The sequence below is a fragment of the Mustelus asterias genome, chromosome 6 (genome assembly GCF_964213995.1).
Source record: "Mustelus asterias chromosome 6, sMusAst1.hap1.1, whole genome shotgun sequence".
Taxonomy (NCBI): Eukaryota; Metazoa; Chordata; class Chondrichthyes; order Carcharhiniformes; family Triakidae; genus Mustelus; species Mustelus asterias.
In genome coordinates this window covers 16,249,317-16,275,732 of record NC_135806.1, presented here as the reverse complement: position 1 = coordinate 16,275,732, position 26,416 = coordinate 16,249,317, and the positions used below count along the sequence as shown (strand labels likewise).

Genomic DNA, 26,416 nt, shown 5'->3' with positions numbered 1-26,416 from the left:
CGGCAATGGCTACCTCTTCAGCCACACTACAGCGGCTTGCCAAGCCTTTTTCAACTGCACCTTCTAAATTTGCAACCTCTACTACCTAGAACAAGGGCAGCAGGCATGTGGGACACACCACCATCCGTTCATTCACCTCTTGACTTAGAAATATACTGCTGTTCCTCCACCATTGCTGGCTCAAAATCATGAAACTTTCCTATACCTTATGGACTGCAGCAGTCATTCACAATTACTTCACAAGGGTAGTTAGGGATACGCAATGAATGCTGGTTTTGTCAGCAATTGCCGCATCCCAAGATAAATAACTAAATAAAACTAAACTCAATCCAGGTTCTCCTCTCAATTGATGTGTATGGTATACCAATGGCATGAATATTTACAAACTTTATCCAAGTTAAAGTCTGTAAAGCAATTATCAAAACATTTGTGTTCTTCAACTCTGTTCAATAGATGGAACTATGATTACCTTATATAGGGATTCACAAGGAGTAGCGTTTGAATTGTTGTTGTATGGAACAGTTGATCATAGTGAGTGAAAAGCTCGGCAAAGAACAACGTCAGGTCTGATGTGCACCCCAAATGAAGAAAACACTTTGGCTGCAATGGTGAGATCCAAGAAGGAAAACACAAGAAAGTGTGTGACCGTTAGGAAGGCAGGAAAGGTGATGGATGTCAAATAACCCTAATTAAAGGTTATGCTATAAAAATATGCAGATAAGCAGAACTAAGTGTTGTGGAGCAGCATGGATTTGATCTCATGTTGGCCTAAGGTCATAATAGCCTCCATTGTGGCGAATGATACCATTCCAGAATGCACAAGGCTGTTCACTATCATGACCTTCATAGTGTGGAAATGTGATGTTCTGTAGATATTAGTTTCATTTAAGTGAGTTTCACTGTGATATTGTATCTGTCTCTGTGACCCAATTCCATTGGAATAAAAATGATTATTTACCTAAAATATAAAATTTTGTTGATGTACAGTTAATTGCCGGTGCTAACTTTGAAGACAATTTAATATTCCACTACATTTCTTTTGTTTAGGTCTCTGAAGAGAGAGAACCCAGATTTGAATGAGGATGTCGTGTTGATTAGAGCCTTAAGAGATTCTAACCTACCCAAATTTCTGTCAGATGATGCACTGCTTTTTGGGTACATGGCAGGTCTTTTTTGTTGAAGTATCATAATAAGTAACGCAATATTATTCTCATATCCTTTTGAAATGTTGCCATAATTTCACTTAAAATTTAGAAATGCTGACTCAATACGTTCTTCAAATAGTTGTGAGATACATTAATAAAATAAGGTACCTTAAGTTTATTAAATGGTGCTTAGCTTTGGAATGGTTTGATTATGGACTATGGTGACATTTTTATTTTTTTTGGATAGTACGTAGCTTTGGAACGGTTTGACTGTCGACTATGGTGACATTTTTATTTTCTTCCTTCAGTGGGATCCTTTCAGATTTATTTCCAGGAGTTGTTATTCCAGATCATGACTATGGTTCATTCCAGCAAACAGCCATTGACGTCATGTTGAACCGTGGCCTGCAGCCTGTCTCTACCATGGTTGCAAAGGTCATACAGTTGTATGAGACCATGATTGTGAGGCATGGTGTTATGCTGGTCGGGCCTACTGGAAGTGGCAAAACTACAGTTTACCAAGTTTTGGCTGACACTCTTGGAACTTTGCATAATGCTGGTGAGGTGGACCCCAATTATCAGCCAGTGAAAACGTACGTGCTAAACCCTAAATCGATCACCATGGGCGAACTGTATGGTGAAGTGAATAACGTGACATTGGAATGGAATGATGGACTAATGGCACTTAGTGTCCGTGCAGCTGTGAATGATGAAAGTAGAGAACACAAATGGATTATCTGTGATGGTCCGGTTGATGCACTTTGGATTGAGAACATGAACACAGTCCTTGATGATAACAAGATGCTGTGCCTTGCAAACAGTGAACGGATTAAACTTACACCGTATATCCACATGGTCTTTGAGGTAGGTGATTGTAAGCAAGTTTATTATGCATGTCTCAAGATTGTGGTACCAGACCGTAAGACCATAAGAAATAGGAACAGAAGTAGGCCATTCAAACCTTTGAGCCTGATTTATCATTTAATAAGATCATGGCTGATTTAACACTTTCCTGCCTTATCTCTATAACCCTTAGTTCCCCTACTGATTACAAATATGTTGATTTCAGCCTTAAAAATGTGCAATGACTTGACCCTTCCTGATGTAAAGAATTACAAATATTCACCACTCTTTGAAAGAAGAAATTCTTGCTGAAATCCGTATTAAATGAGCACCCACTTATTCTGTGAGTATACCCTCTAGTCCTACAAAATCCCATGAGTGGAAACATTCTCCCAACATTTACCCTGTCTAACCCCCCTAAGAATCTTATATGTTTCAATCACATCACATTTCATTCTTCTGAACTCCAAGGAGTACAGACCCAACCTATTTAATCTTATGGCAGTCCCTCCATACCCAGGATCATCCTGGGAGAAACTGCACTGCCACCAATGATATATCTTTCCTTAGATAAAGGGACCAAAACTGTACACTATTCTAAATGTGGCCTCACTCATACCCTGTACAGTTGCAGCAACACCTCTTTACTATAATACACCAGCCCCCTTGAAATAAAAGCCACCCTTCCATTTGCCGTCCCTGTTACCATCTGCACCTGTACGCCAGCTTTCTGGTTTTTACAAACAAGTCCCTTGGTGTAACAGCTTTCTACAGTCTCTCTCTATTTAAATAATAATCTGCCTTCTCATTCTTTCTTCCAAAATGAATAAGTTTACATTTTCCCACATTAAATTCTATCAGCCAATTTTCTGTCCACTCAATTAACCTGTTACTATCTCTCCGTAAACTATTTATATCTTCTTTATAACCTGACTTCCCTCCTACCTTTGGATCATCTGCAAACGCATGCTGGTTCGCTGCATTGGCCATGCTAAATTCTCCCTCAGTGTACTCGAACAGGCGCCAGAGTGTGGCAAGTAGGGGATTTGCACAGTAACTTCATTGTAGTGTTAATGTAAGCCTACTTATGACACTAATAAATAAACTTTAAATTTGGCCACAGTACACTCTGTTCCTCCCTTCAAATCGTTAATATATATTGTGAAGGGCTGCAGTCCTCGCACTGATCATTGTGGCACTCCGCTGGTTACTGCCCTCCAACCTTGAGAAAAACCCTTGTGGCATTTTTAGCTTAAAGGTTAGATCTTTAACCACAATAAAAGCAGAAAGTGCTGGAAAATCTCAACTGGTCTGGCAGCATCCATGGACAGAGAAACAGAATTAATATTTAGGGCCCGGTTTTACCATTTTGATTCTAAGTGCTGAATCTGGATGTGATTCAGATCCGACTTGTAAACCCTGTTCTGAGGCACCCCCGTACACACTCAGCCTAAAAAAAAAAGTTGTGAATCTGAATCGCGCTGTGGGCGGGGCTTGGCGCGCTCGAAACGCTGCTGCTCCGATCGGAGCCTTCAACTGCACATGCGCAGTAAAATAAAATTTGAAAAATGCTCCCTGCCACATCGATGGCCCCCACAGACATCGCCCCACCCCACAACATAACTGTCCCCCTTATCCACCCCATCCCCCCCCCCCGCTATCCAGACTAATTGCGACCCCCTTCTCCCCCCCCCCCCCCCCCCCCCCCCGCACTTCCCACCACCAGAGATCCATCTGGCCCTTCTCCTCCACCCCCTCACCAGAGAATGATCTGGCCTCCCTCTTCCTCCCCCCCCCATCAGAGAACGAGCTGGCCTCCTTCCTCAGCCCCCCCCCCCCCCCCCCCTCCCCCCGCCAACCACTGATCTGAGTTAAAGAGCTGTTGGAAGCTCCGAACTTACCTCTTCAGAAGCTGGAGTACCCGAAACAGACTTTTTGCCGAGCGTGTCTGTTTTGCGCCGGATCTGGACGGGTGAACGCGATGGTAAAGGGGGAAATGCAGGTAAAGTTGGGTGGGCAGCCCCTTAATTCAATTTAAATGCATTTAAATTGATGTCGTGCCCATTTTGGGCGCAGTCCCGATCACGTCCATTTTTGGGCCTTGGTAAAGTGGGAATTGGTGCGGACGCGGATCGCGCTCTTCACCTCATACCTGACTTTTCCAAGTTTTCGCAATGGTAAAATGGTAAAATCTGGCCCTTGGTGTTCAGTATTTTGTTTTTGAATTAAAGGGAGGTGCTGGGTCTATGCTGTTGAGAAATGGGAGGAAAGGGAGGGTCCAGTGGAACAAAAGGAAAGGTCATGGGCAGGTTCAAGGGCAAGAGAGATTAAATATTAATATCGTGGAACAAAAGGGAAAAGGAGTGGCAATGGTAGTAAATAAGTAAAGCATTAGTCCAGAGTATGTATTAACAGCAAAATAAAGGTCAGTTCTGCCTGAAAACAAAAACATGTAAACTGGTGGCACGGTGGCACAGTGGTTAGCACTGCTGCCTCACTGCACCGGATTCAATTCTGGCCTCGGGTGACTGTCTGTGTGGAGTTTGCACATTGTCCCCATGTCTGCATGGGTTTCCTCCAGGTGCTCCGGTTTTCTCCCACAGTCCAGAGATGTACGGGTTAGGTTGATTGGCCATGCTAAATTTCCCCTCAGTGTCAGAGGGATTAGGACTGTAAATATGTGGGGTTACTGGGATGGGACCTGGGTGGGATTATTGTAGGTGCAGGCTCGATGGGCCAAATGGCCTCCTTGTGCACTGTAGGTTCTATAAGATACAAATGGACATTTGGAGGGAAGGATGGAATCGAAAAATGGAGGACAGACTTCATGACCTGAAGTTGTTGAACTCAATATTGAATCCAGAAGGTTGTAAAGTGCTTAATTGGAAGTTGAGGTGCTGTACCTTCAGCTTGCATTGAACTTCACTGGAAAATTACAACTGGCCAAGGACACAAATGTGAGCATGAGGGCAATATGGTGGATTGAAATGGCAAGTGATCAGAAGGTCAGGGCCAGGCTGCAGATTGAGCACCGGTGTTCCACAAAGCCGACCCAGCCATTGTAGAAGTGACTGTAAATTGAGCAGCAAATAGTGTAGATAGTGGGTGGCACGATGGCACAGTGGTTAGCACTGCTGCCTCATAGCGTCAGGGACCTGGGTTCAATTCTGGCCTCGGGGCACTGTCTGTGTGGAGTTTGCACGTTCTCCCTGTGTCTGCGTGGGTTTCCTCTGGGTGCTCCGGTTTCCTCCCACAGTCCAAAGATGTGCAGGTTAGGTTGACTGGTCATGCTAAATTGCCCCTTAGTGTTAGGGGGACCAGCAGAGTAAATAAATGGGGTTAAGGGAATAGGGCCAGTGTGGGATCGTGGTGTGTGCAGACTTCATGGCCTCCTTCTGCACAGTAGAGATTCAATGATTCTATAAATGGAAAGAAGTACAAGTAACTCACTGCTTCACTTTTGGCAGTGAGAAGAGAAAACATAAAGGGGCAAGTGTTCTACCTCTTGTGATTGCATGGCAAGGTGCCATGGGAAGGAGTTGAGGTGTTAGGGATGATAGAGCAGTGAGGGATCAGGGTGTCAAGGAGAGAATGGTCCTTTTGGAATGCTGACAGGGGAGGGGAACATGTGTTTGTGGTGTCATCACGCTGGACATGGCAAAAATGGCAAAGAATGATTCTTTGAAGGAGGCCATTCGGCCCATCGAGTCTGCACTGGCCCTATTCCTGTAACCCCACATATTTACCCTGCAAATCTTCCTGACACTAGGGTCAATTTAGCATGGCCAATCAACCTAACCCGCACATATTTGGACTGAGAGAGGAAACCGGAGCACCCGGAGGAAACCCACGCAGACACAGGGAGAACATGCAAACTCCACACAGACAGTGACCCAAGGCTGGAATCGAACCTGGGTCCCTGGCGCTGTGAGGCAGCAGTGCTAACCACTGTGCCACCGTGCTGCCCCATCACAGTGGCAGATGTATCTGTCACGGTCTCATTTTTAAAGGCGATGTAACCCATTCATTTTTTAAATGTTTTTTTCAGATGGTCTCATTAAAATGATCAGTAGAACAATGTGCTTGGTTATGACAAGCATGTGACGACTTGACATCATCTAAACTCCCAAAATTCTCCAGTGTTAATAGTCGCAGTGTTGTTAAGTCAGATTGCTGCATAACAGCTGTGCGATCAGTAGCAGAAATGTACGGCCAATTTATGAGAAATTGCTTTTGTTAACTTCCAGGTACAAGATTTGAAGGTGGCCTCTCCTGCCACTGTTAGCAGGTGTGGAATGGTATACATTGATGCGGATGAACTCAAGTGGATGCCATATGTACAAACATGGATGGCTAACCATTCGGAGCATGTAAGCTGTGATATTCATCAATTGTAATTCAAGTGCAGTAGAAAACAAAAACTCCTCATTTATGTTTCCACTTGCCCGGAACTTCGTGTCAGCTGTTCCTGCAATGTGCAAACAACGTCACTGTGTTAAATGGAATTTCTGTTTCACTCCTGTCACTTCTCAGTATCACCATGGTCCCTTTATACTCAGGCTATAGTCAGATAGATTCTTCAAAAGTAATTTGCACACACACAACCATTTTGGTTCCACTGAATCTGAGGAAAAGGCAAGGAACATCCGCAAATGTATTTAATAAATACTTGATAGATATTTGGTGCAATACTTCCAACCAGCCCATGGCAGGTTCTGGGCAGGCACAGTGGAGCTGGCAAGAGCTAAAAAGTCATAAACCCGCCAGTGTAAAATCACATTGCAATTCCCTCACTGGCAGGTTAATGATGGATCGTTCTACCCACTGGCCGGTGGCACAAACGCATTCATTTGCATCACATAAATGCTCATTAAAACAGCTGGCCGCCGGCATCCCATCAGGCTTTTCAATGTTGCGTCATGTCAGCAAGATATGATGGACATGCCCCCCGTCTACATCAACAGGGATGAAGTGGAAATGGTCAAGAACTTCAAGTTTCTAGGTGTCCAGATACCAAGAACCTGTCCTGGTCCCTCCATCCGAAGCTATAGTTAAGAACGCCCATCAACACCTCTACTTTCTCAGGAGGCTGAGGAAATTTGGCATGTTCTCTACGACTCTCACCAACTTTTACAGATGCACCACAGAAAGCATTATTTTTAGTTGTATCATAGCTTGGTATGGCTCCTGCTCTGTCTAAGACCACAAGAAACTGCAAAGGTACATGAATGAAGCCCAATCCATCACACAAACCAGCCTCCTGTCTATTGACTCTGTCTACACTTCACGCTGCCTCAGAAAAAGCAGCCAGCGTAATCAGGGACCCCACACACCCCAGATATACTCTATTCCATCTTCTTCCCTCAGGAAAAAGATTCAAAAGTCTGAGGTCACATACCAACTGACTGAAAAACAGCTTCTTCCCCGTTGCCATCAGACTTTTGAATGGATCTATCTCATATTAAGTTGATCTTTCTCAACACCCTGACTATGACTATAACACTACATTCTACACCCTCTTCCCTTGTTTCTCTATGGTATGCTTTAATTGTATAGCACACAAGAAACAATACTTTTCACTGTATACTAATATATGTGACAATAATAAATCAAATCAAATCAAAAACCCGATTGCTAATGAATGATGTGTACAAGGCAGTCCTTAGTTCGCCATAGACTTCGGGGTGAGTGCAACAACTTTCTGCCATTGTGCTGTGCTGTTGCTGATGTGCTTTATATCACTCTGCCAGGGTAGTCCTATTCCTGCCTCCATTTCCTCCATACGTTTCAGCTTATCAAATACTCCGTGGCCTATATTCTAACTGACACCAAGTCCCATTTACTTGCTCCCGCCCAGTCTCAATTTTTTAGGTTGGCAGGTGCAGATTGCATGGGCAACTGACAGAAAAAAAATGTCCATCTCGTTTGGGAAGGTGAGGAGTGGGGTGGGGGGGAGGGGGGGGGGGGGGGGGGCACCTCAATCTGAAAGCCACCTCAGAGTTGGGGCACCCTCCTCTCTGGGACCTTGGAGCTCCAGATCTTCCTTCCTCCTGGCTTAACCCTGATGCCATGATCACTCCCCTCCCAATCCCCGACCCTCCTGTCCCTAGGACTTACCTTTTCAACGGTGCCGGGACTTAGTTCCAGCCAGTACCACTTCTGACCCCTGCAACACTGTGCCTGGCTGGGTTGATGAGCAGTCAGTCAATCTGATTGGTCAACAGCTCTCACGGACGGGCCTCTCTTCCAAGGGCAGATGGAAGTCCCGCCAATCAACACTCAAGTGGTGGTCAAGATATTAGTCAGCAAGCCTGGGATGATGGGTAAATGGGACTTGATGCAAGTTAGAATAGAGGCAACAAAGTTTTGGATAAGCTAAAAACTATGGAGGTTTGAAAGGCAGGAGGCTGGCAGAGGAACATTGAGATAATTGAGTTTAGAAACAACTAAAGCATGGATAATGGGTTGCAACAGCAAATGAATGATCCAAGGCTGGAGATTAGCTACGTATGGAGATAGTAGGCTGTCTTGATGGAGGAAAGGATATTGGGTAGGAGGTTAATCACAGGGGCAACTAGAATGCTGAGCTTGTGAACAGTCCAGCTTAGCCATAGACAGTGGGCAAGGGAAGGAGATGGAGTCAATAGTTAGGCACCGGAGTTTGTCACAAAGACAGCGTCATGGTTAAAATATGGTTGCAATTAATATTATTTTGCTTTTTTTATGGAAAAGGGCTTGTGTGTCAATAACTTCCTTAAAACGATTAACTCTCTGTGACAATTGATCAAACATTTCTAGTTATTGGCATTTATTTTAATTAGTTATATTATTGTGTTAAATAAGTGCTCTGTTGTTATAAAGTAGCATGCTGTTTATAACAACAGAGTGAAATTCAACCTGTCTCTGGATAATAAATATCATTAATGCTTCTGAACTGAAAATAATTTCGAATTCCAAGATGGCGCCGGAACGAGGTGACTTCTCGCAAGCTGTGCCCAGCGTACCTTCAAATTCTATCTTTTACTCTCGTTCTATGCTTCTCAAACTTCATTCTAATTCTTTTAAACTCTCTAACAATGCTGTAATTCAATATCTTATGACTGTAACACTGCATTCTGGACTCTCTCTTTCCTTCTCTATGAACGGTATACTTTGCCTGTATAGCACGCACGAAACAATACTTTTCACTATATGCTAATACATGTGACAATAATAAAATCAAATCAAATCAAAGACATTCCAAATAAATATTTAACATCTGTTTAGATGCCTTTGGAACCCCGGCAGTATCTCATGAAACTTTTTGCAAGCTGCGTTGAAAATGGGCTCCACTATGTTAACAAGAAGTGCACACAGGCCATCTCTCAAGTCGACATTAGTAAGGTCACTACTCTCTGCTGTCTCCTTGAGTCTCTGCTGCTGGGAAAAGATGGTCCAGACCTCAGCATGGTATGTGAACTGATATCTGGAATATATTCCACAGGTAACTTAAGGTTGTAATGGTCATATGGAGCTTTGCTAAATGTGAGCACCAGTCACAGTTATCACTACAACACAAAAACATGGGGCCTTTTACAAATATGGCCCAGAAAATATTTTTACTTTGTTTATATACTTTGTTTAAACCTATAAACTAGGTTTATAAGATGATGAGGGGGATAGATAGAGTGAACGTTCAAAGACTATTTCCTCGGGTGAATGGAGCGGTAACTAGGGGGCATAACTGTAGGGTTCATGGTGGGAGATATAGGAAGGATGTCCGAGGTAGGTTTTTTACTCAGAGAGCGGTTGGGGTGTGGAATGGACTGCCTGCAGGGATAGTGGAGTCAGAAACTTTAGGAACATTTAAGAAGCTATTGGATAGGCACATGGAGTACTTCGGGATGATAGGGAGGAAATAGCTTGATCCGGGTTTCAGACAAAGCTCGGCACAACATCGTGGGCCGAAGGGCCTGTTCTGTGCTGTACTGTTCTATGTTCTATGTTCTAAAGGGAAGCTATCTAATCTCCAACGGACTTGATTTGCTGTATGCCCATGTAGATGGTGGACAGGATTTGGGGAGTCAAGGGAAGAGTGATTTGCCACAGAATTCCCAGTCTCTGACCTAGTCTTGTAGCCACAGTATTTATATAGCTTGTCTAGTTGAATTTCTGGTCAGTGCTAATCAGCAGAGTTTAAATGGATTCAGTAATGGTAATCTTTTGAATATTAAAGGGAGATGGTTGGATTCTCTCGTGGAAATGGTCCATTGCTTGACATTTGTAAAGTTGAGGACTTAACGAGGAGGCGGGGATGGATAATCCATTCGCAACTTTTGGTTGAAGATAATTGAAAATGGTTCAACCTTGTCTTTGACATTGTCATACTGGCTTCCCCCATCATTGAGGATGGAGATGTTTGTGCAACTCCCTCCTCTTAGTTGTTTAATTGTCCACTGCCATTCACAACTGGGTGTGGCAGGACTGCAGAGCTTTTATCTAATCCATTGGATGTGGGATTGCTTAGCTCTATCTATTGCACACGCTGTTTAGTATTCATGTAATTCTGTGTTCTAGCATCACCAGGTTGGCATCTTATTTTTAACAATGCCCAGTGCTGCTGCTGGCATTCTCTTCTGCATTCCTCATTGAATCACAATTTGTTTTCTAGAATGTCTTATAGAAACAAATTCCAAAATCTGGTAAATGCTATTGTTGGCTTGCTTAGATTGATCTTGATAGAATACAAGTTGTACAGTTGGTTTACTATTTCAGAATCATGTTGCTAAACACATAAGTCATAGAGGTTTACAACATGGAAACAGGCCCTTCGGCCCAACTTGCCCATGCCATCCCATGTTTGGCCCTTTCCCTCCATACCCATCTTACCCATGTAACTGTCTAAATGCTTTTTAAAAGCAGTAATTGTAATTGATTAAAATGAGTAACTTCAAATGTGCTAGAAGCTTCATGTTCCAAGAAATAGAAAAAAATTTGAATGTGAATGGAAGTTATTAGCGTGTTTCACTTTTTGTCACTTTTTAAACAAACTATGTGATCTGATTTGCTTTCAAGGATCCTTCTCAATTGAATAGTGTTATTTGCCAGACATTTGCCTTCTGTTACATTTGGTCCCTTGGAGGAAATTTGACTGAAAACCATTGGGATGGCTTTGATTCATTTGTGCGACATCAGTTTGAGGAGCACCCGGAGGCTAAGGTATCCACAAAGTGGGCAAACAAATTCAGTTCCAAGAAGAGTCATATTAGATTTGAAATGTTAACCCTCTTTCTCTCTCCACAGTTGCTGCCAGACCATGCTGAGCTTTTCCAGCATCATTTGCTTTTACTTCAAATAAATACATCAGCCAAAATTTTCCAGCCATTCGCGCCGGCAGGATTCTCCAGTCCCGCTGCCAGTGCAACTCTGCCCATCGGTTTCCCACCGGTATGGGGTGATGTTAATGGGAATTTCCGTTGACAGCAGCGGGACCAGAGAATTCCTCCGTGAGCAAACAATGCGCCACCTCCCACTGGCGGCAAACACACGGCTGGGAGGCTGGAGAATCTCGCCCATTGTTTTTCATAACTTAGAATCAAAGAATCCTACAGTGCAGAAGGAGGCCATTCGGCCCATTGAGTCTGCACCGACCACAATCCCACGGCATGTATTTACCCTAGCTAGTTCCCCAACACTAAGGGGCAATTTAGCATGGCAAATCCATCTAACCCGCACATCTTTTGTGTGTGGGAGGAAACCGGAACACCCGGAGGAAACCCACAAGACACAGGGAGAAAGTGTAAACTCCACACAGACAGTGAGCCAAGCCAGGAATCGAACCCGGGTCCCTGGCACTGTGAAGCAGCAGTGCTAAATACTGTGCCACCTTGCTGCCCCATCACACATATCTTGGCTGTACAAAATGCTTCCCCACTTGACAATTAGGAGAAAAGGCACATTATCTCCTGTCTGTTAAGAGATATCTCCTTTTTTTTGTATAATAAGTTCAGAATTCTTGATAAACGTCAGCTCTTTTTTTTTTTGTTCCCACTTTGGGCAGTTCTCATGATGCCCAAAAACAGCTTTACAAATGTTAATGGGGTCTTTAGCCCAGCGGCGGGTGAAAATAATATTATTGGCTGGGTGCTACTGCATATGCAGCCAGTGCTACTTTTGACCCATAGAGTCTTCTGAAAAACTGGATCCTCATCAAATCTTAAATCAATGGAACCAACCCAAGATTTTTTTTTTATTCATTCGTGGGACATGGCGTTGCTGGCTGGCCAGCAATTACTGCCCATCCCTAAGTTGCCCTTGAACTGAGTGGCTTGTTGGCCATTTCAGAGGGCAGTTGAGAGTCAATCACATTGCTGTGGCTCTGGAGTCACATGTAGGACAGACCAGGTAAGGACATTAGTGAACCAGATGGGTTTTTCCCACAAATGACAATAGTTTCATGGTCATCAGTAGATTCTTAATTCCAGACTTTGCATGCAGGCTGTTCTTTAACCAGCAAAGAATTGAAATGTTGGATTTCCAGAAGTTATACTGTACCGCCGAGTGCATGATTGTTAATAGGCAGGGCATAGTGGAATTATTTAAGCGAGTATTTTTGTCAGAAAACATTTCCATGGGCAGCTGCTTTTCTATTTGTTGCAGAATCAAAAGATTTAATTTGCATTTTCTGATTTTAACAACTAAACAGATGCAGTTTTTATTATGCATTTATATGCATTTAATTTTTATGGAACAAAATGTAGATTTCTGTGAGAGCGTCACAATTGCACCCTGGCGGATTAGGTGTGAGCACCAAACCATTCACCAGAAACAAAATCTGATGACTTCAACCTTTAATTTCAGTTCATCTTGGTTTTAATTGCATATTTTGTTGAAACTATTGTTGATAGTGTTTCTAAGGGGAGGATCTTACCAGCTCGGCATGCCTGTTGATGGGTGGGGTGAGCCGGTAAGATTGCACAAGAGGCAAAAATCGAGTTTCCGCCCGGTTTCTCATCCCTCATAATCTTACCAGCCCTGGATCTCCAACGAGATCAGTCGGGCCCGAGGCTGATTTTAGTATTAAAATCCTAATTTCCATAGAATTAGTGAATCTGCGACGCAATCATCCGGCTCACTTGTCTTAATGGTTTTGCCGGTGAAGGTCCTCACCAGTGAGGATCACATGTGGTCCCCATCAATGGGGACTTGACATGGTGGCCTCACCGCTAGGACCAGAGGCCATTGAGGCTTCCAGGAGGTTGGGGGCAGGGGGGCAGTGCCAGCCTGGCACTGCCAGCCTGTGAGCCTTGCAGTGCCAGCTTTGCACCCTAGAACTGTCAGCCCGGCACTTCCCACCAGGCACCATTGCACTGTGCAATTGCACCCTCCAGTGTGAGCTGCCGGCTTTCTGGTGAGCTTAGGCCCAGCCCCCTCCCCCTACTGGCAGGACTTCGATTGTGCATCATTTTTTGCATTAAGTGCCGTGAGATTTCATTTGTGACCTCGCCAAAAAATGGATCTGAAACTCTTCCATTTCACGCTTGTTCAGCATTTAGAATTTATTTGCTAAGATTGCTCCCTAAGTATGTACACGTTAACTTTTCTATTATTGTTTCTGGCTGCTATGGTTATATTGATGTCTGTTTTGGCTTGTATACCCATGTGCCAACCTTATTCTTTTCACTGTCATCAGAGGTTTTTTGTCTACGAGGGCAGAGGTTGATTGTAAATGGGATAAATTAGTGGAGTTGGAGCATTTGTAATGATGGATGTTATAGAACTAATAGTATAATCATAGACAATCAGGGATACCCCAAAATCTCTTCTTTGAGAACTAAAGAAAAAGTAATGGAATGTTACTTTTCAATTAAATACCAGCCTTTGGTGAAAGGTCCCTCATATTTCCCCATTCTTTCTTTGTCCTTCTATCTCTACTCAGAATTTTTCCTCCAAGTGTCATCTTCGGTCTTCATTCTTTTCTTTAATTGTAGAATCCCTACAGTACAAAAGGAGACCATTCTGCTCATAGAGTCTGCACCAACTTTCCAACAGAGCATCCTACCCAAGCCCTATCCCCATAACCCCACATATTTACACCACTAATCCCCCTAATATACACATCATGCGAAACTAAGGGACAATTTATCATGGCCAATCCACCAACCTGCACATCTTTAGACTGTGGGGGGGAACCAGAGCATCCAGAGGAAACCCACGTAGACACAGGTAGAATGTGCAAATTCCACACAGACAGTCACCGAGGACTGGAATTGAACCCCGATCCCTGACGCTGTGAGGTAACAGTGCCAACCACTGTGCCATCGTGCCAGTTTTACTTATCAGTTCCCATTCCGTCTTTCACTCTTCTCCCTTTTCTTTCAGGCTTTCTTTCCAAGATCCTCTTCCCATTCGCTACTGCTTGTCTTCCCAGGTTTCCCTCTCATTATTCTGTTCCTATTGTTGCCCTCTCCCTTTTCTCTCTTTTCTTTCAGGCTTTAACTCCCAGTGTTCCATTCCTGCCACGCCTCCTTGATTTCACATAACTTTGGCAATTAATGCTTTAAAAAACATATGAACATGCTAATCTCAAAAGTTAACTGTAACTAATTGACAACTCTAATTTGTACACAGACTCAACTATATCGTGTGATGAGACTTTATCAATTAAGTGCTGCAGATACATTGAGGAGCTTCAAACATCCTTCTTTGTTTAAGTTTAACCAACATCTCTTGCCCACATCTAAGTCATTGTAGTCATTGTCTTTCCAAACCCAGCACAATGCTCAGAAGTTATAGTGAGAATGTCTGCTCCCATAACTTCAGCAGTGAGCTGGATGAATTGAAATCAAAGTTGACTTTAACAGTACACTTGACAGTTCTGTAATAAATTTCATTTTATACTCTGAATGCTTAAAATGTGATGTTTCTCATTTCGCCAGCTAACTGAGGCTGTGCTTGGTTTGCAAACATGATTTTTCTGCACTTTCTGTGAAGTATCAATTTGCTATTTTCAACAACGATGTTCACAGCTTTTGAATTGTACAAAACATCTTTATTATGTTACCTTAGATACCGACATCTGGTGACCTCTGGAGCTACTACATGGACTTTCACAACAACCGATTAGATCCATGGGACAGAATTATTCCCAGTTTTAAGTATGATAGTGAAATACCATTTTTTGAGATGCTGGTTCCCACAACAGACACTGTGCGATTTGGCTATCTGTTGGAAAAACTTCTTGCTGTTAAGCATTCCGTTTTATTCACTGGAATAACTGGAGTGGGCAAGGTACAATGTTGTTTTGTCATCTTTTTCTGCATTAAACCTGGAAGAACCAGGTCAAAGCTATAGCTGATTCTTAAAAATTGAAATTTTGCATCATTAAAGATAAGTTATTAACAAAGTGAAATGATTTATTTTTTCTAGATTTGTATATCACAAGATTATTCTTTGCTAAAGGGTATTTTTTGTTTTACAACAGGAGTACATAGCAGGTATATGCTCTAATGAGCTATTATCTTCAAGTAATCAATTATGACTGAATTTCAGAAGAATCGTATAAAGAAAGAGCTTGTAACATATACTGTCTTTCATGAGCTCAGGACATCCTAAAACATTCCACAACTCGTATAGTAATTCTGAAATGTAGCTGCTGTGCAATATTTGTCGCCATTTTAATTTAGGTTGCCGGTTAATGGGAAGGCCCGGTGATATTGGCATGAGATTTTAGTTATCAGGTCTATATTTTCTTTTGTTTGATGGACCCCATTTCCAATCACATCCTGAGTTTGGTGGCCTGTCTACCCATTGCATCCAACATGGCGTAGCTCTCAAGATCTCCTGTAAGTGGAGATGTGCATCTGAAAGTGATGTTACTTTGACTTACAATTGAATGACTGCATGATATATATTAACCCAGTAGAAGGTCTGCCCTTTGCTTTTCTGATCCTTCCTTGGCACGTTCTGGTGTACAGGGTCTGGGAAAGGACAGAGATACTCTTCTCAGCAGCTGCAGGAGCATCCTTCAAAGTGAATAAGTGTGGCTGATTAATTGAATCATCTTTATCATGTTGGTCTGCTGTGTGTAACATAACAATCTCTGAGTCTGTATTAGGTAGGTGGATAAGTCAGCTGTGAGGAGGATGAAACATCGCTGCAAAACTTTTAAATTACCTCAAGTGGCTAATCTGTGATAAAACAAAATTCTATTTATATCCCCACATCAAAGATAGGTAATCCATAATAGCCTCTTTAAGCTGTCTATTAAACTATGGACTCGGAGTCCCCTGCTGAGATAAACGTAGCCAAGCATTAATTACATGATGATAGCTCTTGAAGCACTGTCAACAAAGAATCCATTGAAACTTTTCTTCAAGTCTGCATCAAATAGCTTGTCAATCAAAGCAACCCAGCAGAGCTTTTTTAAAAATATGTGACAGTTGCCACCTTTTTGTTTTCTTAAATTGAAAGAGCATAAATTAAATTTCAGATCATGACAGGCCTTATCTGCCCTTCAAGAATATTTATGTTTACTGCATAAATGTGTGACTCCCACACTGCAGGTTAAAGAATTGGACCAGCCAAAATGAGGTCTGTTTGAACTCAATGCTAATTTCAAATGGTCCTGCTAGGGTTCCCTCCTGTGTGAGGCCCATCACTCTTAACCCTACCAGCAAAAATTAGAATTGGAGGTGGGATCTCTGCATCCTGGTCCCGCCCACCATTTTAAAGATTGTTCCCCAAAAATCCAGCCCTAAGTCTTTTTTGGCAGCAGACCCCATGACATCTTTTAGGCCCCAAGTTGAGAACCCCTGATTACACATTAGACACTTCAGTTATGAGATGAGTAATTTTATATTTTGAAAGATTTGGTAGATGCTTTCATGAACTTTTAAAAATTCTTATTACAGTCTGTTGTTGCACGAAGTTTGCTGAATCAAATCCAAGATGAAGCTGGCTATGTCCCTCTTTACATCAACTTTTCCGCTCAGACATCATCTTCAAGGACGCAAGAGATAATTGAATCCAAACTAGAAAAGAAACGGAAAAATATAATTGGTAGGATACAGCTTCATACGTGATGAAAATCTATTAATGTCACATAATAATGAACTTGTAAAGTTTAATAAAAATGTAAAAGTGATAATTTTATGCTCAAAATCCATGAAGAGACTTAACAATTTGTTGGTCTGTTTTTTATTGCTACCGACTGTGTTTGCAATGTGTGGCCTAAAAATTCTGGGATCCTAACTTTTTGTGGTTGGGTTTTCCAGTTGAAGAAGGGAAACGGGTTTGAGTCCCGATTGCAAACCTCTGTCAGGAATATAGAATCAGATGGGATTTTCATGGGGTCGGGGTTTTAATGAGTTTATGAATGGTGCGGCATGATGACACTGGCTAGCACTGCTGCCTCACAGCACCAGGGACCCGGGTCCAATTCCACCCTTGGGTGACTGTCTGTGAGGAGTTTGCACATTCTCCCCGTGTCTGCGTGGGTTTCCTCCGGGTGCTTTGGTTTCCTTCCACCATCCAAAGATGTGCAGGTTAGGTTGTTTGGCCATGCTAAATTTACCCTTGTCAGGGGGATTATCAGGGCAAATGTGTGGGGTTACGGGGATAGAGCCTGCGTGTGATTGTTGTCAGTGCAAGCTCGATGGGCCGAATGGCCTCCTTCTGCACAGAAGGGATTCTATGAATGGAGGCTCTGAATGAACAAGGGGAAGCCAACAGAATAACCATCACTGGAGCTGTTTGGCACACCTGGATGTAGCTCAGCTAGCACTTTAAGGAACTTATGAGAACTGGAAAGGTGAGTGAGACTTCCACCAGATGGACAGCCCCTTGTGCATAGACTCAACAATTTTCACGGCAGCTGAAGAGACCTGAGGTGCTTGAAGATCCTCAAATCTGGAGGGGTTTGCAGCTTGGACACTCGCTCAGTCCATGGAGATGTTCTAAGCCAGAGGGCTTCTGAGAGCATGTGACTGTGGTATGGAGGCTCCTCCTTTGGAGCAGCTGAACTTTCCCTATGCAGGATGTATCTCCCTTACTGTCCTGTTCCTGCAGGAGAAATGGGTGACAAGGTGGCACAGTGGTTAGCACTGTTGCCTCACAGAGCCAGGGACCTGGATTCGATTCCCGGGTTGGGTCACTGTCTGTGCGGATTCTGCACGTTCTCCCCGTGTCTGTGTGCGTTTCCTCCGGGTGCTCCAGTTTCCTCCCATAGTCCGAAAGACGTGCTGGTTAGGTGCATTGGCCATGCTAAATTCTCCCTCAGTGTACTCGCACAGGCGCCGGAGTGTGTTTACTCAGGGATTTTCACAGTAACTTCATTGCAGTGTTAATGTAAGAGTACTTGTGACACTAATGAATAAACTTAAAAACTTCAAAAGGGTACATATTGTCCATGAAATGGCCAAACCCATGGAGGAAAGTCCCTAATTCATAAGTTCATATGACAGCTCTTCTGTCTCAGAGAAAGCAGCCATGAACATGGCAAGGGTGCCTCAAGGGTGGAGGCAGTTTGTTAACGGGAAGCTGCCCTTCCGGATGCACATGGTTGTTGTTTGATGGCGGAGGTGCCTGGTTTGTGCAACACCTCATCTGAAAATATGCCAAGTATGGGACACATTATGGGATTTGTACACCGTACAGACAGTGCAGAAGGCATCAGCAACGCAGAGCCTTCAGGGTTGTGAAGGTGAACTCGCATAAGCTCCTCTTATGTCTCACACAAGTCCCAATGGAATCCCAAGACGTCCTTTATAGGACGAGGTATAGAGTATAAAAGCTGGAGTCTGATGTTGCAGCTGTATAGAACGCTGGTTAGGCCACATTTGGTGTACTGCGCCCAGTTCTGGTCGCTGCACTACCAGAAGGACGTGGAGGCTTTAGAGAGAGTGCAGATAAGGTTTACCAGGATGTTGCCTGGTATGGAGGGTCTTAGCTATGAGGAGAGATTGGGTAAACTGGGCTTGTTCTCCCTGGAAAGACAGAGAATGAGGGGAGACCTAATAGAGGTGTACAAAATTATGAAGGGTATAGATAGGGTGAACAGTGGGAAGCTTTTTCCCAGGTCGGAGGTGACGATCACGAGGGGTCACGGGCTCAAGGTGAGAGGGGCGAGGTATAACTCAGATATCAGAGGGATGTTTTTTACACAGAGAGTGGTGGGGGCCTGGAATGCGCTGCCAAGTAGGGTGGTGGAGGCAGGCATGCTGGCATCCTTTAAGACTTTCCTGGATAGTCTCATGAGCAGTCTGGGAATGGAGGGATACAAACGAATGGTCTAGTTGGACCAATGAGCGGCACAGGCTTGGAGGGCCGAAGGGCCTGTTTCCTGTGCTGTACTGTTCTTTGTTCCTTGTTTGCACATGGGAAGTTTATTTAGTAATGTCACAATGGGCTGCAATGAAGTTACTGTGAAAGTCCCCTTGTTGCCACACTCTGGCGCCTGTTCGGGTACACTGAGGAAGAATTTAGCATGGTCAATGCACCTAACTTACTTCATGTGAGCACATCTTTTGGACTGTGGGAGGAAACTGGAGCACCCGGCGGAAATCCACACAGACAAGGAAGAATGTGCAGACTCCGTACAGACAGTACAGAAGGCATCAGCAACGCAGAGCCTTCAGAGTTGTGAAGGTGAACTCGCATAAGCTCCTCTTATGTCTCACACAAGTCCCAATGGAATCCCAAGACGTCCTTCCTCAGTCCCGCTCTTATAGAAGGAGGGAGAAATATCTGAGGAAGCAGCATCACATCTCTCATTGCCAGGTTATTTGTGTGATGACCACTCAGAATTTTAAACTGTTTGTGCAGGATACCGGGGCAGATGCCCAATACAAAGCACTGAAACGATTCAGTCTCCAATTAGTCTCCTCTGAAGTCTAGGTTTGCATTTTCATTATAAAATGGTGTAATTATCTCCAGCGTTGTCGGTGAGGGTACATAGGGCCAATGCCAGAGTGTCAGCCACCATATAGAATTATAGAATCCCTACAGTGCAGGAGGCCATTTGGCCCATCGAGTCTGCACTGACCACAATCCCAGCGAGGCCCTATCCCCATAATCCTATGCATTTACCCCAGCTCGTCCCCCTGACACTAAGCAGAAATTTAGCATGGCCAATCCACCTAACCCGCATATCTTTGGACTATGGGAGGAAACTGAAGCACCCGGAGGAAACCCACACAGACACGGGGAGAACGTGCAAACTCCACACAGACAGTGACCTAAGCCGGGAATCAAACCCGAGTTCCTGGTGCTGTGAAGCAACAGTGCTAAATACTGTGCCGCCATGCTGCCCCTTGATGTTCTTGTTATTCAAATTCACTGCCATTGATCAGGTTGACAACACTGGAAATAAATTATCCCATGTCCAGGAATTGAGCAGAAAGGTTGATTCTCCTTCTGGACGGTTGGAGCACAGTTTACTTTCACCCAAACAAATTTGTTTAATTTGCCTCATAACGTGATCATGGATCTGGTATAAGAAGCAAAGGGAGTCCTTCAGCAGGATTTGCTACAAGTTCAGATCGCTAAACTGTGACAGAGTTTTTTCTGAGCACCAGCAACAAATTTCACATGAAGTAAGTGACATATAGATATGTAGTTGCATTCTAGTTTTTATGCAGTAAAAATTCATGTGCCTCAGAAGTACAAAGATTGTATGGAAAGAATGCACAAAGGAGTTTGTCTGAGACCAAGAAACCTGCCACATTACTCACAATAGGTTGTAATCTTTACAAAGCATGTTAAAACAACAGCAGCATTTTAATGTGAATCATCATAGAATCCCTACAGTGCAGAAGGAGGCCATTTAGCCCAACGAGCCTGCACTGACAATAATCCCACATATTTACAGTCCTAATCCCCCTGACGCTAAGGGGCAATTTAGCAAGGCCCATCAGCCTAACCCGTACATCTTTGGACCGTGGAAGGAAACCGAAGCACCCGGAGGAAACCCAAGCAGACACGGGGAGAATGTGCAAACTCCACACCGACAGTCACTCAAGGCTGGAGTTGAATCCGGGTCCCTGGTGCTATGAGGCAGCAGTGCTAACCACTATGCCACTGTGCCATCCCTCACAATGTTGAAATTGTGTAAACGCATACAAGCCAATGCAAAATGTGGAATTGGATAAACTTATTAAAGGATTATAAATATCAAACTGTATTGAAAACTTTCAAGGTATAGTATGAAGTATGAGTGTTCTTGATTTAGATTGATTTTGTTATTTTGACTATCCTGCTTCATAGCATGAATACAGGGCTCCATAAAAGTTGAATTAAAATGGCTGTTTTCTTTTGAATAGGTGCTCCAGGGAATAAGAGAGTCATCATTTTTGTGGATGATCTTAACATGCCCAAATTGGATCGTTATGGATCTCAGCCACCGATTGAGCTTCTTCGACAATACCAGGACTTTGGGGGATTCTATGACAGAGATAAACTCTTTTGGAAGGAAATACAGGTGATGCAAACATTAGGTGGATTGTCCTTGCTAAATTTCTCCATAGTGTCCCAAAATATGTAGATTAGATGGATTAGTCATGGTAAATGTGTGAAGTTACGGGGATAGGGCAAGGAGAGGGTCTGGATAAGATATCTATCAAAGAGTCGGTGCAGACTCGAAAGGGCCTATTGGCCTCCTTCTGCACTACAGGGATTCTACAAACAAGAAAATTCTGTGAACAAAGATTTCACTGATTCCTGAGAGGATTCTGCCCACAGTCCTCGTTCATAGGTCTTTTTTTCTAGTCAGAATTTGGCTTCTGCATTCATGAGGAAGAGGATGCCACATGAAGCTACTAGATTTCCAGAAATGCTACAACCTGTGTGCTCTCTTGTATGAGAAAAGTGAAATGAGTACCAAGTGGATCTTTCGATTTATGCCAAATGCTGCAAGAGAAATCACTTGGATTCTTGTGCTTCGCACAGCTGCTATCTTTTTAATCTGCTGCGGGCTTTCCGACTCCCACTGCGACACGTCTTGTCCCTCCTTCCCACAGCGACACGTCTTGTCCCTACTTCCCACTTTCAGCACAAAGCATGGTGGCTGAGAGGCAGCAGAGGCATCTTCAAGGGAAACCCCAATTTATGTTTAATTCAGATTGCTGATTACTCAAAGGATGTTAACTGTTTGATCCCTTGTGGAGATGACACAAAACGAGTCAGGAAAAAAGGTCATGGAAACCACTGGGAAATCATTGGGGGAAGAACGCGATCATACGAAGATCCAAATTTGTAATAATATCCTTACAGGAAAGTTAACTTATAGATTGGTATATTTATATATCAATCAATATTTTCATGTAAAAATATAAAAGGAATAAAAATACATTTGGCTTATGATATTAGGAAAAAATGGAAAGGTATGGTCAACCATTCCTGGCAAAACAAATTGTAACTCTCTTGAATTTTGTCCAATGGTGGTCTCGATGACTTTTATGCATAACTTGGTGTAGCCTTTCAGAATTTATTCAAACAATTTTCAGTCCAAATGCATAAACGCACTGCAGCAATACACCAAAGATCCTTAGACAGCACCTTCCAAACCCACAACCACTTCCGTCTTGAAGGACAATAGCAGCAAATATATGGAAACACCACCACCTGCAATTTCCCCGCCAAGCCACTCACCATCCTGACTTGGAAATATATCGCTGTTCCTTCGCAGTCGCTGGGTCAAAGTCCTGGAATTCCCTCCTAAACAGCATTGTGGGTCAACCCACAGAATGTAGACTGCAGCGTTTCAAGAAGGCAGCTCACCACCACCTCTCAAGGGCAAGTAGGGATGGGCAATAAATGCTGGCCAGACAGCGACACCCATGTCCCATGAATGAATAAAAAAGTAACAAATTTTCTTCTACCTGAACATTTTTTCATTGGTACTTATGATAGTGACTTTATGTTAATATGGCTCATTATTTATTGATCAATGGTAACTCATTATGACAAGTGAAGATTGATAGATTCACAGAACTGGAACATTATGGTTATACTATAAGGTTCGTAATCCAGAGACCTTGATTAATAATTCTGACACTTGGGTTTGTACTCCCTCACAAGTGGAAATCTCTTCTCCATATTCATCCTGCTGAATCCCTCTTTAATTCATTTGTAACTTCTATTTTAGGATGTTACCATCGCTGCTGCCTGTGCACCTCCCGGTGGCGGACGAAATCCAGTGACTCCCCGTTTCATAAGACACTTCAGCATGCTGTGCCTCCCAACACCCTCTGAGCACAGCCTGAAGCAGATTTTCCAGGTTAGTAGACCTTGCTGAGCAGTATCAAGAAATCTGATTAATTTTGTATTCTTTTTGGGAGGTTGATTCTCACAGTTTGTGCTGCTGCCAAGGATCCTCCAGTCCAAAACGACATGAACTAACTACTCATGGTGGCACAACAGAGACATGTGAGCAACTCTGCTTGCATTGATCTGTACAGTTGGTGTTGCAGCTATGGAAGGTGAGCGAAAAGAAGGTGGCCCTACTTGAGGGTGAAGGGCAACCTCTCGAGCTTAACTATGGAGGTCTCTGAATTATTCAATGCAGTCATTTGATTTGATTTATTATTGCCACATGTATTGGAATACAGTGAAAAGTATTGTTTCTTGCATGCTGTACAGACAAAGCATACCATTCATAGAGTAAAAGCAAATTACTGCGGATGCTGGAATCATAGAGTACATGAGGGATAAGGAAAGGAGAGGGTACAGAATGTAGAGTTAGAGTCATTGCTAAGGTGCAGAAAAAGATCAGCTTAATATATGGTAGATCCATTCAAAAATCTGATGGCAGCAGGGAAGAAGTTGTTCTTGAGTCAATTGGTACGTGATTTCAGATTTTTATATCATTTTAAGAACATAAGAACATAAGAAATAGGAGCAGGAGTAGGCCATCTAGCCCCTCGAGCCTGCCCCGCCATTCAATAAGATCATGGCTGATCTGAAGTGGATCAGTTCCACTTATCCGCCTGATCCCGATAACCCCTAATTCCCTTACCGATCAGGAATCCATCTATCCGTGATTTAAACATATTCAACGAGGTAGCCTCCACCACTTCAGTGGGCAGAGAATTCCAGAGATTCACCACCCTCTGAGAGAAGAAGTTCCTCCTCAACTCTGTCCTAAACTGAGCCCCCTTTATTTTGAGGGTGTGCCTCTAGTTCTAGTTTCCTTTCTAAGTGGAAAGAATCTCTCCACCTCTACCCTATCCAGCCCCTTCATTATCTTATAGGTCTCTATAAGATCCCCCCTCAGCCTTCTAAATTCCAACGAATACAAACCCAATCTGCTCAGTCTCTCCTCATAATCAACACCCCTCATCTCTGGTATCAACCTGGTGAACCTTCTCTGCACTCCCTCCAAGGCCAATATATCCTTCCGCAAATAAGGGGACCAATACTGCACACAGTATTCCAGCTGCGGCCTCACCAATGCCCTGTACAGATGCAGCAAGACATCTCTGCTTTTATATTCTATCCCCTTTGCGATATAGGCCAACATCCCATTTGCCTTCTTGATCACCTGTTGCACCTGCAGACTGGGTTTTTTCCTGACAGAAGAAGGTGGAAAAGAGTATGGGGTGTGTGGGGTCCTTGATTATGCTGGCTGCTTTTTCAAGGCAGCGGGAAGTGTAGACGGAACCAATGGATGGGAAGCTGGTTTGCTTGATGGACTGGGCTTCGTTCACGACCTTTAAAGTTTCTTGCGGTCACTCGTCACCTGGCTGCATTTCAATTCCTAATCTTATTAGGCATGGGATGGTGGCACAGTGGTTAGCACTGCTGCCTCACATCGTCAGGGATTGGGGTTTGATTCCCGGCTTGGGTCACTGACTGTGTAGAGTCTGCATGTTCTCCCCATGTCTGCGTGGGTTTCCTCCGGGTGCACCGGTTTCCTCCCACAGTCGGAATGACATGCTGGTTAGGTGCATTGACCATGCTAAATTCTCCCTCAGTGTACCCGAACAGGCGCCGGAGTGTGGCAACTAAGGATTTTCACAGTAATTCAGAGACCTCCATAGTTCATGGCAGAGTTAATGTCAGCCTACTTGTGAAACTAACAAACTTATGAAGCATTTTATACCTGTAATCAATTTGTACAAAATTTGTGGAAAAGCATCATAATAAATATTTCTAACATCCAGCCTACATTCTAGTCTGCATCACCCTGCACATGTTTCTTAGCCTTTCTTTTTCTGTGATTCAGGCGATCTTGAATGGTTTTCTGGCAGAATTTACTCCAGCAGTGAAACAATGTTCCATCAGTATTGTGGAAGCGGCTGTTGAGATTTACCACCGAATGAGCATTGACCTACTGCCTACACCCGCCAAGTCTCATTATGTTTTCAACCTTCGGGATTTATCAAAATGCATACAAGGTAAGATGCATCTATCCCGCTGTCTCATCTGTTCATTAGTTGCTAATTTTTCATTCCTATTCACGGTGCCTTTCACTCGCCTCTGTCGAATTTGCTGTGTCGTTGCTCTGTCCACAAACATCAGTTCTGATCAAAGCTAAATACTACGGAGGTTGGAAATCTGAAGTCAAAACAGAAAATGCTGGATAAATTTCGCAGGTCTGGCAGCGTCAGTGGGGAGAGAAACTTGGTTAATGTTTTGAGTCCATATGACTCTTCTACAGAACTTTAATTCTGAAACTGCTTACTCTAATTCCAAAGCCCTTCACTTTATCATAGAATCCCTACAGTGCAGAAGGAGGCCATTTGGCCCATCGAGTCTGCACCAACCACAATCCCACCCAGGCCCTATCCTCAATCCTATGCATTTACTCTAGCTAGTCCCATTGACACTAAGGATCAATTTAGCATGGCCAATCCACCTAACCCGTACATCTTTGGACTGTGGGAGGAAACCGGAGCACCCGAAGGAAACCCACACAGACACGGAGAGAATGTGCAAACTCCACACAGACAGTGACCCAAGCCGGGAATCAAATCCAGGTCCCTGGCACTGTGAGGTGCACTGCTAACCACTGTGCCTTCACACTTGGTGTAATTCACAGAATTGACTATTTTGCATTGAGTTTCTGAATCAAGGTAATTCCTGTGAGTAGAAACAATAACGGTTCCAACCTATCCCTTGCAGTACATCACTCAATGTGTTGCGTCCCCACTCGACATAATTCCAAATGAGTGCTCTTTGATCTAGAAATTTGACTGTATCATATTCAATTTACAGGCATAAAACAGACAACTAATGGTACAATGTGGCAAACAGCGTAGGTACACTCATCCCACACCAGAAATACACCACCCTGTATGTTGGATCGGGCCACACATTCGATGCTAGATTGCCTGTTGAAAATAGTAAAAACATTTGTTATAATGTTTAAGTAAGGGGCATATGTTTGTTGTACCATCCCCCCTTTTGTGAAAATTTTCTGCATCTAACTTGATAAATTTGCTCAGCAAATC

The 26,416-nt window shown here is 43.5% G+C and overlaps 1 protein-coding gene across 1 annotated transcript in view; it reads left to right on the top strand.

Annotated features, from left to right (window-relative positions):
- dnah6 (dynein, axonemal, heavy chain 6) overlaps positions 1-26,416 on the top strand; it is a 215,150-nt gene that overhangs the window by 39,408 nt on the left and 149,326 nt on the right. The window contains exons 17-26 of the mRNA XM_078215309.1: positions 1,048-1,155; positions 1,454-2,009; positions 6,236-6,358; positions 9,255-9,437; positions 11,043-11,186; positions 15,036-15,257; positions 16,880-17,027; positions 21,287-21,444; positions 23,110-23,241; positions 25,189-25,360. Coding sequence (XP_078071435.1) covers positions 1,048-1,155; positions 1,454-2,009; positions 6,236-6,358; positions 9,255-9,437; positions 11,043-11,186; positions 15,036-15,257; positions 16,880-17,027; positions 21,287-21,444; positions 23,110-23,241; positions 25,189-25,360 — 1,946 coding nt within the window. The remainder of the gene's footprint in view (positions 1-1,047; positions 1,156-1,453; positions 2,010-6,235; positions 6,359-9,254; positions 9,438-11,042; positions 11,187-15,035; positions 15,258-16,879; positions 17,028-21,286; positions 21,445-23,109; positions 23,242-25,188; positions 25,361-26,416) is intronic.